At 41.0% G+C, this 12,209-nt stretch overlaps 1 protein-coding gene across 1 annotated transcript; it reads left to right on the top strand.

The window, feature by feature from the left end:
* Positions 1-202: 202 nt before the first annotated feature.
* On the top strand, positions 203-11,106 carry LOC116645786 (olfactory receptor 8B3). The gene is made up of 2 exons (XM_032426199.1): positions 203-588; positions 9,799-11,106. The coding sequence occupies exons 1-2, from the start codon at positions 203-205 to the stop codon at positions 10,754-10,756; spliced, it is 1,344 nt and encodes a 447-aa protein (XP_032282090.1). The 3' UTR covers positions 10,757-11,106.
* Positions 11,107-12,209: the final 1,103 nt, after the last annotated feature.

Here is a 12,209-nt window from a genome sequence, read left to right as displayed (position 1 = left end):
GATATCGTAAGTTTAAGGTAAAAAGAAATGTGTAAAACATTGTACTTTAATTGCTAAATTTGTTTTTCACAAGAGTGTATTTGCGACTCTGACACTCTGTTACATGCATTCCGGATACCGGGATTGATTAATAATAAGTTTTAACAGAAATTTTGTCATACTCAAAGCCTTTTCCTGGCTGACCTGCTTATGATTAATAAAGATGATGTTGCCCCCAGGGCAAGCTGCTCGCCGGGCCCGCGCCCCGCCCCACCCCGCTTCCTCTCTGCGCGCTGGGCGGCTCCACCTGCGCTTGGAGCCAAAGGGAGCCTCACCAAAGCCTACCCGGGGCGCGGGAGCCGGAGCTCTGGGTGCCCCCTGTGCCGCAGCGCAGGGGCAGCCTCACCCTTACCTTCCCCCGGGGAGTCTCCGAAGACCCGGCTGTCGGAGGAGGCGGCTGGCGACCCCATGCAGGTCCTGTGCGAGGGCTCCTGAGCTTCTGCAGATGCTGAGCCCCAAGGGTGAAGGGCACGCAGAGGACGAGGGCCGTGACCTGACGGCGCTGGAGAACCGGCAGCCCAAGAGCCCCAGCGGCCTTCATGGGCCCAGGTGACAGCGTGGAGGCTGCGAGAGGAGCGGGTCCGGTTGGGCACGTGCGGCCTCCGTCAAGGCCAGTGCCTTGTACCACAGCAACCTGGGAGATGACTCGAAAGCCATTCTGGAAAGTACTAGTGCCCACGGCCAGAAGCACCATGGAGTCCCTGCCCCGGCCCACGGCAGCCCTGAGCTAGGCCGCCCACCAGCTGCGTGCAGCCTGGCCCCTGACACATCCGACAGGACAAATGTTCGGCCATCTTCCGCTCAGTCAGCCTGGGGACACAGGGCCCGCTGAGCTGCTCACACTGCCCACCTGCGGCGCGGAGGAGGGAGGCAGGCTGAAGCACTGCGTGGAGAGCATGCGCAGGAAGCGTCTGCCGCCACTTGGAGGTCTTCTGGGTAAAGGAGCAGTTGGGTGGCCCCGAGCAGGGGAGAGGCCCCGGCAGAAGACACCAGGGAAAGCAAGGCAGGAACGTTCACGCCCAAGATCCTGGGTACGTTCAAAGGCAAGAAGTAAGTCTTCTGGCCCACCAGTTCAGGCGGGGGTGCCCGCATCCCTGCTACCAATGAGCCAGAGCACGTGGCCTCCTGCCACAGTAATTTGGAACCCAACTGAGCACAGGCAGAGCTCGGCTCCACTTGGGACTCACTGTGGATGCTCTGTCTCTTGCCCCTCTGCCTTTCTATCCTTGAGGCCCCAGCTCCTCAATGCCCCATGCTTTACACCCCCTTCCCCCACTTCCATCCTTTTTTAGCACCTGTCTCTGGGCCCTCAGCTACCTCTTTATGCATCTGCCTCCACCCTTTTAGCCCTTCATTCAAATCAGGGAGCCATCCCTTCATGCCTCAGTCCTCCATCTTTCGGGGGGGGGGGGCATCTTTTTGTGCTTCAGGCCCCCATTCTCTCAGGGCTTTGTGTTTTGGGGCTTCTGTGTTCTCAGGGTTCCCCTCTGTTCACAGCCTTCTGCTTTGCATCTTTACTCTGCTGCCTCTGTACTATTCTGGCACCTCATCCTCTCTCTCAGGACCTCCCACCTTGCACAGGTCCTTCTCAGGGCCTTTTCTCTCCCATCTCCATCTCAAATTGGTGAGGTCTCACTTGCCCTGCTTGATTCTCATTTTTTTGGTTTGCTCTCCTAGCACCTTCCTTGGTGGCCTATCCTTTTGCTGTGGGGAAGCAAGAGCTGGTTGCAGGCAGTTTCTGAGGGAGGGGTGGAGCCAGACCCAAAGGGTGCCTTGCTCAGCAAGTGCAGTAGGGCCAGGGCAGGCAAGGGGCAGGATACAGAGGATCCCTGAGAGGCTGCCCTGTCAATGCCAACTGAAGCAGATCTGGCTCACTCTACCAGCAAGGCTCCAGCTAGCACCTGGTGAGGAGTGAGAGCATTAGGCTTTGCAGCACAATAAAACTCAATCCGGGTAGATGATGATACCCCAGCTTCATGAAGGATCCCCGGCATCCTCTGACAGACACACATTCACAGGCCTATCGCCAGCTATGCTGGGAAAGGGGTTGGATGAGGACTGCTTCTTCTTGAACAGGTGAGGGCAAGGGACAGAGGATGGTGGTGCCTGAGCCCCAGCCCACTGCTCCACCGGGTCCTGGCACACTATGAGATGGGAGTAGTCCTTGCCCTGCAGGTACCCAACAGACCCCAACTTCACCATGTTGTTGGTCTTTTCCTCTTTGTCACAAACCTGCAAAATCTGTCCCAAGTTTCTTTTCTCACTTTTCTTGTATCTTCTTCACCTCCAGAGAGTAACTTTGATTTCGAATGAGACATTTTGGCATTAAATGCTTAGAAAGTCCCCCACTGTAGTTTCTAGCACTGTGAAATTAGTGTTTCTGCTATTTCTTTTCCAATAGTTGTGTTTTTGTTTTTTTAAAGTGTAAGAAATTACAAGAGCAAAAGGATTTAAGAAACAAGGCCATTCAGCAAAGGCAGCAGTTCTGAGAAGCTGGAGAAGGGAGGATGGTGGTGTTTGGGGGACACTTTCACTCCCTGACAGCTTATTGTCTGTTACCAAAGCCACTCTTAGGTAGGGGTGACAGCAGGGACTTTTTTTGGGGTGGAAAAAGTCATGTTTGTTTTTGTGCAGCCTGGTGTGTTGCTGTTCTGAGCAGGCTGTTCTAGGCCTGTTATTAAGGGAGAACCTTTGCAGGAAGTGGAGCATTCTGTCCATGCAGAGGCCAGGGTTTGGGAGTCCAGCCAGAGCCCTTGGAGCTTCTGTCTGCATCCTCTCACATCTTGTTAAATAAGACATCTCTTAAAATGTGATTCTTTACATTTTGGTGTTAACAACAAAACACAACACACACACACACACACAAATAATGATGTGCACTTTCAGAAAGAGTAATGGTAGGACATACCTTGTGTTCTCCTTGTTATTGATTATAAGACCAACCAAATTCTGGGTGTCCCAGTCTTTATTCTTGGAGGAGGAAGAATGAGAGTCTTGACTTAGGTTGGCTTAAAGAAAATTCCAAGATGAATAATGTAATAAGATCATAAGAGGAACAATGTATTACATCATGGTGTAATAACAATTTTTTACTGTTTTCCCCACAAAGAGTACCAATTTCGACAATCACCCACAGATGAGAGAGCCTTTGTGGAAGTCCAGAAGCTTAGCCCAGAAGTACCAGCACACTGTCGGAGCAAAAAAATCCAAGATTGGATGCACTGAAGAGGGTAAGAGGAACAGTTTCACTTTACCTATGTCCTGCCTCTCCCAAGGCAGCATAGCTCATTGCCAAAGGAGGTGTTCTTATAACCTGTGACTTGTGATTCCTTCCACTGGGAAAAGTAAGAGCATGTGAATGAAGGTCTGGTTTCCTCATCTATGGGAGACACTGCCAAAGAGATCCACTTCTCATCCCATTCAGATTGCTGAGGTATATTGTGTGACTGAGGGTGGGTGTGTCTGGGAAGGTAGCAGATAGGATTGTTGGAGGGCATCAAAGGGATGTGGATCCTACTAATTATACCATGGACTCCATTGGGAAGCTTGTTATTGTGCCACTGGGGTTGTCCTCAAGTAGTCATGAGCACTCCCTGCCTCTGTGCACCTTACCTACACATAACCCCATCCTGTAGATGGTTTTCCATTATGTGCTTCCAGTGACAGAAAGCCTTTGCAGATGGCTAGTAAGCACATGCAGAAAGGTGGCCCGACTCTGCAGGCTGGGGAAAAATCACACACTTGAGCGTTCAGTCCCACCCTAGGGAAAGGAAAAAGGAGGCTCTCAGCAGCTCACCTGACTTTGCAGGATGGAGGAAAGGCATACAAGTTTAAGAATTCTGTCATAAGATGAAATAAGAAGTTTAGAGCAGGAATAACCATAGAAAAGGTCTGAGAAAGCCTCAGAATCACTAGCAGGGGTGACAGAAGGTAATTCTCTGCTAAAGCAAGTCAGAAATACTGGAGGTAACTGCTTCTTCATATATGAAGATAACAGCAGTCTTCAAGGAATATGAAAAATCAATGTAACCTGACACCACCAAAGGAACACAGTAATTTCCTAGAAATAGATCCCAAAGAAATGGAGATCTGTGATTTGTCTTAAAGAATTCAGAATAGCTATTTTAAGGAAGCACAGTAAGCTACAAGAAAACACATAAAGACAATTCAGTGAACCATGAAGACAATACACAAACAAAATGAGAAGTTTAACGTAGAGATAGAAACCATCAAAAAGAAGCAAACACGGGGTGCCTGGGTGGCTCAGTTGGTTAGGCGACTGCCTTCGGCTCAGGTCATGATCCTGGAGTCCCGGGATCGAGTCCCGCATCGGGCTCCCTGCTCAGTGGGGAGTCTGCTTCTCCCTCTGACCCTCCTCCCTCTCATGCTCTCTGTCTCTCATTCTCTCTCAAATAAATAAATAAATAAATCTTAAAAAAAAAAAAAAAAAAGAAGCAAACAGAAATTCTGGAGCTGAAGAATACAATGAATGAAATGACAAATGCAGGAAAGAATATCAGTATCAGACTGGATCAAGCAGAAGAATGATCTTTGACAGGACATTTAAAATTATGCAGTGAGAACACAGGAAAATAATAAAAAGGGATAAAGAAAGCCCACATGGCCTATGGGATACCATTAAGAGAAACTACTAGACATTATTGGAGTTCCAGAAAGAGCAGAAAGCTTGGTTAAAGGAATAATGGCTGAGAAGTTCCTAAATCTGGGGAGAGATTTGGACTCCTAACTTCATAAAATTAATAGTTCACCCCAATATTTCCACCCAAAGTGATCTTCTTCAAGACATACTATAATTAAGCTGTTTAAAATCAAAGATAATGGAAAGAATTTTCAAAGCAGCCAGAGGAAAAATAACCCTCATATACCGGGAAACCCCCATAAGGCTATCAGCAGATTTCTCTGGAGAAACCTTGAAATGCAGGATGATACACTCAAAATACTGAAAGAAAAAACTGTCAACCAAGAATGCTTTACCTAGTAATGTTATCTTTCAGAAATAAAGGTGAGATAAAGACTTTTCCAACAAACAAAAACTGAGGTAATTCATTACCACTAGCCTGCTTTATAAGAGATGCTGAAAGAAGTGCGCTGAGCTGAAACAAAAAGACACTAACTAATAACATGAAAACATTAGAAAATATACAACACACTGGCAAATATAAATATATTTAGTCAAATTCAGAATACTCTAGTACTATAACATGGTGGTTAACTACTTAACTCTAGTAAAGGTTAAAAGACACAAGTATTAAAAATAACTATAGCTACAATAATTTGTTAAAGGATATACAATATAAAAAGATAAATTGTGACATCCAAAACAAAATATGAGAAGGGAGTAAAAGAAGAGGAATTTTTGTATGTGATTGAAGTTGTTGTCACCTTAAAATAGACTGTAATGTCTATAAGATATTTTATGTAAGTCTGATAGTAACCACAAAATAGAAGCTGACAGTGGATACAAAAGGATAAAGAGAAGGGAATTGAAGCATACGATTACAGAAAGTCGTCAAGTCACAAAGGAAGACAGCAAGAGAGGAAGAGAGGAACAAGGGAACTACAAACAGCCAGAAAATAATTAAGACGGCACTAATAAGTCCCTGCCTATCAATAATTACTTAAAATGTAAATGGTTTAAATTTTCCAGTCAAAAGGCATAGAGTAGCTGAATAGGTAAACAAACAAATGAAAAACAAGACTTAACTATATTTTGCCTACAAGAGTCTTACTTCAGCTTTAAGGACACATAGACAATAATGAGGGGATGGAAAAAGATATTCCATGCAAGTTGAAACCAAAAAACAGTAGGGTTATCTATTCTTCATCAGATGAACTAGACTTTAACTCAATAGCTGTAACAAGAGATAAAGAAGATCATGACATCATGATGATGATATGATGCATAGGAGACGTTACAACTGATTCTGCAGTAATACAAAGGATCATAAGAGACTATGAACAATTATATGCAAATTGGCTAACCTAGAAGAAATGGATATGTTTTTAGAAACAAACAGCCTACAAGACTGATTCATGAAGAAATAGAAAATCTAGGGTCACCTGGGTGGCTCAGTCGTTAAGTGTCTGCCTTCGGCTCAGGTCATGATCCCAGGGTCCTGGGATCGAGCCCCGCATCGGGCTCTCTGCTCAGCGGGAAGCCTGCTCCTCCCTCTCCCACTCCCCCTGCTTGTGTTCCCTCTCTCGCTGTGTCTCTCTCTGTCAAATAAATAAATAAAATCTAAAAAAAAAAAAAAGAAATAGAAAATCTGAACAGACCAATAACTAAGGACATTGAATCAATAATCAAAAACCCCCTAAGAAGGAAGAGCTCAGGACCTGGTGGTTTCACTAGGGAGTTTTACCAAACATTTAAAGAAGAATTTATGCCAAACATTAAACTCTTCCAAAAATTGTAGGGAGGGACCACTCTCAAACTCATTGTACAAGGCCAGAATTACCCTCACATCAATGCCAGGCAAGGACATTATAAGAAAAGAAAACTACAGGCCGCTATCTCTAATGAATATTGATGTAAAATCTCCAAACAAAATTCTAGTAAACTATATTCAGTAGCACATTAAGAGGATCATACACTATTATCAAGTGGGATTTATCCATGGAATGCAAGGATGGTTCAACATATACCAGTCAATAAATGTGATACCCCAGATTAATAGAATGAAAGATAAAAATCATATGATCATCTCAATAGATGCAGAAAAAGCATTTGACAAATTTCAACATTCTGTCATGATTAAAAAAGGACAGGAGATGGATTTCAAAAGAGTATGAAAGAACTTTTGAGGGTGATGGAAATGCTCTAGATCTTGATTATGGTGGCAGTTACATGAATGTATTATTTTTTGAAAGTCATTGAAAAACTGTACTTTTAAAGTGGAGGCATTTTATTGTATTCGAATTATAACACAATAAAATTGATAAAAAAAGAGAAAATTCCAAGAAGAACAAGTCTCAACTGTGATCTTTCGGCCCCTGCCCCTGAAACATTTTCCATAAATAAAACAGATCTAGTTTTGTATTAAACAACAACCTCATTATTTTTAAATTACTACAGAAGGTTGAATAAATGTGAGTTGTAAAAAAATGCAGCACAACTCAATAGTAAAAGAAATGGAGCAATGATGCATGCAACAACTGGGATGGACTTAAGGGCATCATGCTTAGTGAACAAAACCAATTTCAGCGGTTATACATGGTGCAGTCTCATTTGTTGTCTTTCAAATGACTCCACTGTAGAGAGGGAGAAGAGGTTAGTGGTTGCCAGAAGACACAGAGGAAGGTGGGAGGAATTGGGTGTGACTAAAAAGGGGTAGAAGAAGGGAGTTCCTGTATGGTAGTGGGACAGTTCTCTTTCATGATTGTGGTCATAATCATATGATCATGATCTTGATCACATACCACACACTTTGTGGTCAGATCACATGGATCTACACACATGACACAAACACACAGTATATGTAAAACTGCTGAAATCTGAAAACGTTTGTAGTTCTGTATCCTGTTAACATTATTATACCAATGTCAATTTCCGGGTTTTGCTATTATGCTACAGTTGTTAAAGATGTTACTACGGTAGGAAGCTGGGTTGATTTCAAGGAACTGTGTACATTATTTTTGCAGTTTTCTGTGAATCTATAATAATTTAAAAATAAAGAAAAATTAGATGCCTTCTCACAAGCATGATCATAAATTAATACATAACTGGGAATTCTAAAGTCATATTTTCTTGAAATGGAAGCTCCTTAACAGTGATTTTTCTTATAGATTTGATATAATATGTTAAAAGCAAAGACATACTGAGTCAGAACAACCCAAGGTAATTAAATTTCCATGAAATAATGGCTCATTTTTATATTAAATGATTTTTATTAAATAATAAGATCTGAAATCAGTTAAAAAGTTCCTTTTGTTTATGTCTATATAATTTGCTCACACACTGAATATTTAAAAGGACTCAAATATTTTAAAAAGGCAAAATAAATAAACTTCACTGAAATGTTCATAAATCTTTATGAAAAATCCTTAAAGCTAATATGTTACCTAGAATTATAATTAGAAAAAAATTTTTTCTTAATTTAAATTCAATTAGCCAACATATAGTACATCATTAGTTTCAGATGTAGTGTTCAGCAGTCCATCAGTTGCGTGTAACACCCTGTGCTCATCACATCACATGCCCTCCTTAATTTTCAATGACATTAATTATTTGAACCTTTACAGGAGACAGCATAGGATCCTTTCTCATATGCCCTAGGGAATGTATAATCCCTGATGGAAATTAACATTTACTGTCACAATTAGGGTATAAACAGAGACACTAGTTTCTTCCCTACAGAGCTTATCATAATGGGAAGGTCCTAAGGGAGATCTACATGTACCTGGATTTCTAATCAGATTTTAAAAAAATATAAGCCTTAAGCAAATGCCTTGAGCTCTATGACACAGTGGCTCAGGTGTCAAGTGTGTAGTTGCCCGTCATACTTTCTTAGTAAATTTATAACAACAAGTTTGATCTACAACCAAGAATGACTCCTGGAATGTTCAGACTGTGAGATCTGTGATGTGACTCTTTTACCAATAAAGGAAGAAGATTCTGTGACTACATTTGCTCAGCTTTGATATCCCAAAAGCCAGTTCTTCTTCCAGTGGAGGTGAAACACACATAAAGGGTCAGCACAGTTCTTTCAATGGAAGGAGAGTGAGTTAATCAAATTTCTATTTATCTCTTATTCACTCTGTTCTTGAAAAATGAGGAAAAACATTTATATTGAAAAACAAGAAATTCAAAAGTATGGAGCTCTGACTATACCACCTACATTATTTTGAGCATACCTTCTCTGTGTTGACTTCATCTTTGGCCTGGCAGCAACATAGCTATAGCAGTACCAAGTGACACATCTAGAATATAATAACATCAAAGGAAGAGATTTATCTCTTTCCTAAGATAAAATTTTTAATTGAAATATGCATATAAAAAAATTTGTGTTACAAGCATGCAGCTTGATACATTTTCACAAACTTAACAACTAATTTAATCAATGTCCACATTAATTATCTTTCTCTTTCATGCCCTCCTACAAAACCAAGGAAAAGAAATCCACCTTCCTTTATTCATCCTCTGTCTGGCTAGGATGGAACAGAGAAGGAGAATGTGTAGAAACAACTGAGTATATGATGAATTATAAATCTTAGGCTACCAAGGTTCTCCTCAATACTTGTTATAAATTATTGACTTCATGGATTCTTGCAGTAAGTTACCTGAAAACATTATAGACTCATAGAGACTCTCTTCTAGGAAGCACAGTTGTGATATGGTCTCTGCCAAGAAGAATCCTCTCTTTCATGATGGCCATCACAGGGGAACTGAGGTATCTGGTAGGGTAATGGAAACATGAGTAGGAACTAGGAAGTGAAGGATCAGATGAGTGGGAGGGAGAGCAGGGGACACCCTCTCACTACTGAAGCTCACCAACAGGTAGCCTTAATCCTCAGCTACTCCATCCCTGTATCTTCTAGTAATGATAGGAGCAGTTGTTTGTCACATGCAGCTCATGCAACAAAAGAAAGAGCGATTTTAATGTTGAGGGGCATGTGTGGCAGTCCATTCTGACTCTGTGAAACAAAGACTTGATTTCTGCTGCTCTGAGTCTTATAAATGAGACTGTGTAAGGAGACAGCTGGGGTTTCTATTAATGGGATTTTCTTCTCTTCTCACAGATTTCCAAAGAGGAGAATATTGGTTAGAAATGACTCCTTAGTGACTGAATTTCTTCTTGCTGGATTAACAGACCGCCCAGAGCTCCAGCTACCCCTCTTTTTCCTGTTTCTGATGATCTACATTGTCACCATGGTGGGCAACCTTGGTTTGATCATTCTCATTGGTCTCAACTCTCACCTCCACACCCCCATGTACTACTTCCTCTTCAACCTATCCTTCATTGATCTCTGTTACTCTTCTGTTTTCACCCCCAAGATGCTGATGAACTTTGTATCAAGGGAGAATATCATCTCCTATGTCGGGTGCATGACTCAGCTGTTTTTCTTTCTCTTTTTTGTCATCTCGGAATGCTACATGTTGACCTCAATGGCCTATGACCGCTATGTGGCCATCTGTAATCCATTGCTGTATAGGGTCACCATGTCCCATCAGGTCTGTTCCTTGCTAAGTGTTGCTGCATATATAATGGGATTTGCTGGAGCCTCTGCCCACACAGGGTGCATGCTTAGACTAACCTTCTGCAATGTCAATATCATCAACCATTACTTGTGTGACATTCTTCCTCTTCTCCAACTCTCTTGCACCAGCACCCATGTCAATGAGGTAGTAGTTCTGATAGTTGTGGGAATTAATATCACCGTGCCCAGTTTTACCATCCTGATTTCTTATGTCTTCATTCTCACTAGCATTCTTCATATCAAATCCGCTCAAGGAAGATCAAAAGCCTTCAGTACCTGTAGCTCTCACATCATTGCTCTTTCTCTTTTTTTTGGGTCAGCAGCATTCATGTATCTTAAATATTCTCCTGAATCTATAGACCTGGGAAAAATTTCTTCAGTTTTCTATACTAATGTGGTACCCATGCTCAATCCCCTGATCTACAGCTTGAGGAACAAGGATATCAAAGTTACACTGCAGGAAACCATGTTTAAAATCTGGAGGAGAAACATGCTGTAATTACAAGTTATAATGTAAGGAAACTCAATTTTAAAAAATTTTTATTAGTGTTTTTCAAGAAGAGGTTGTGATCATTACCAATGTTGTTTCTGCAGATTGTGTTATCTGTTTTAATAGACTTATCATTTATCCCTTATATCATTTCCCTACCTTGTCTCATTTTTTGCTTCCATATTTCTGTACCTGATACCAGTTTACTAAATAACTAATAACATGGTTACAAAAAGAACAAATATACAGACTTTTTTTCATACTGTTTCTGTGTCTGGGATATTCCTAATCTGGACAAATATGGTAAGCTTCTTAAGTGCCAGAAAGTTGAAATTACAGCTTGCTTACCTAAACACAGAGGTGGCAAATGCTATAGAAACATTCTTATTCTTCTCCATATTGTTGCTGGTATAGGCAACAGGCTTCAATGAGATGTGTTCATTACAAACTGTGTATATAGCTTAAAGTATAATCAAATTCCTCTGATCTTTTCATTTTGTTCTATTTTCTTACCAACTTTTCTTTTTATTATTCTGTTCTTTCTTGTTCCCTTTGAAAATGGCCAAATCTGTATTACACACCACCTGGGGATTTTGAGAACCTCAATCAGCCCAGTTCATTTAATATTGAAGTGAATACATATGACTCCACCTTTTATTGCCAAAGATATTAACATAGTATATGACTAAAGAAATAATACATATGTATCTCAGGATCCAAATATGGGGGATGACTGATGTATTAAAAGACTTGTCTTCATTACTATCTAATATGGCATCAGATATTTTGAAAAAGAGCATGAAGTTCTCACTGTAGTCTGTTATTTATCACTTAAAAGAAAATAATGCATATTGGGAGAAACATGTTAGACATAAAAGAAAATAATGCATATTGGGAGAAACATGTTAGACATTTATTTATTTATTTAATGAAGTTTATACTGAAACGTATATATTAATGATAATCAACTTTATTTCTAGCAACATTTTGTGAGCTTACTTAAATCTGTGTCTTAGTCCATTTGGGCTGTTATAACAAAATACCACAGAATTGGTGGCTTATAAACAACAGAAATTTATTTCTCACAGTTCTGGAGCCTATAAGTCCAAGATCAGGATGCCAGTACGAATGGCTGAGGGCACTCTTTTAGGTCACACACCTCTCATTATATCCTCACATGGTGGAAAGCACTAGTGATCTATATGGAGCTTCTTTTATAAGGCGCAAATCACACTGATGAGAATTCCATTGTCAGGACCTAAGCACCTTCCGAAGACCCCTCATCCTAATATGTTTGGGGGTTAGGATTTCAACATTTGACCATAGCACTTTGTCTCACCAAGAAGATAATAAGCATTTGAAGTAAATACTGTTTCCTATAATTTTCGTATTTCTCAATGTTTTTCTCATTTGTATATTTAGAATGTCAGATATATTGGGAGGACAAGAAGTACTTGTTGAA

The sequence above is a fragment of the Phoca vitulina genome, unplaced genomic scaffold, assembly GCF_004348235.1.
Source record: "Phoca vitulina isolate PV1807 unplaced genomic scaffold, GSC_HSeal_1.0 scaffold34, whole genome shotgun sequence".
Lineage (NCBI taxonomy): Eukaryota > Metazoa > Chordata > Mammalia > Carnivora > Phocidae > Phoca > Phoca vitulina.
Note: the sequence above shows the minus strand (reverse complement) of the source record. Positions and strands in the feature narration are given on the sequence as shown.

What these genes read in the sequence shown, in the direction of transcription:
- LOC116645786 (XM_032426199.1), top strand. Translation starts at nt 203, where the DNA reads ATGATGTTGCCCCCAGGGCAAGCTGCTCGCCGGGCCCGCGCCCCGCCC. An exon ending in AGCGGCCTTCATGGGCCCAG is followed by an intron (nt 589 to 9,798) that starts GTGACAGCGTGG and finishes CTCTTCTCACAG; the next exon opens with ATTTCCAAAGAGGAGAATAT.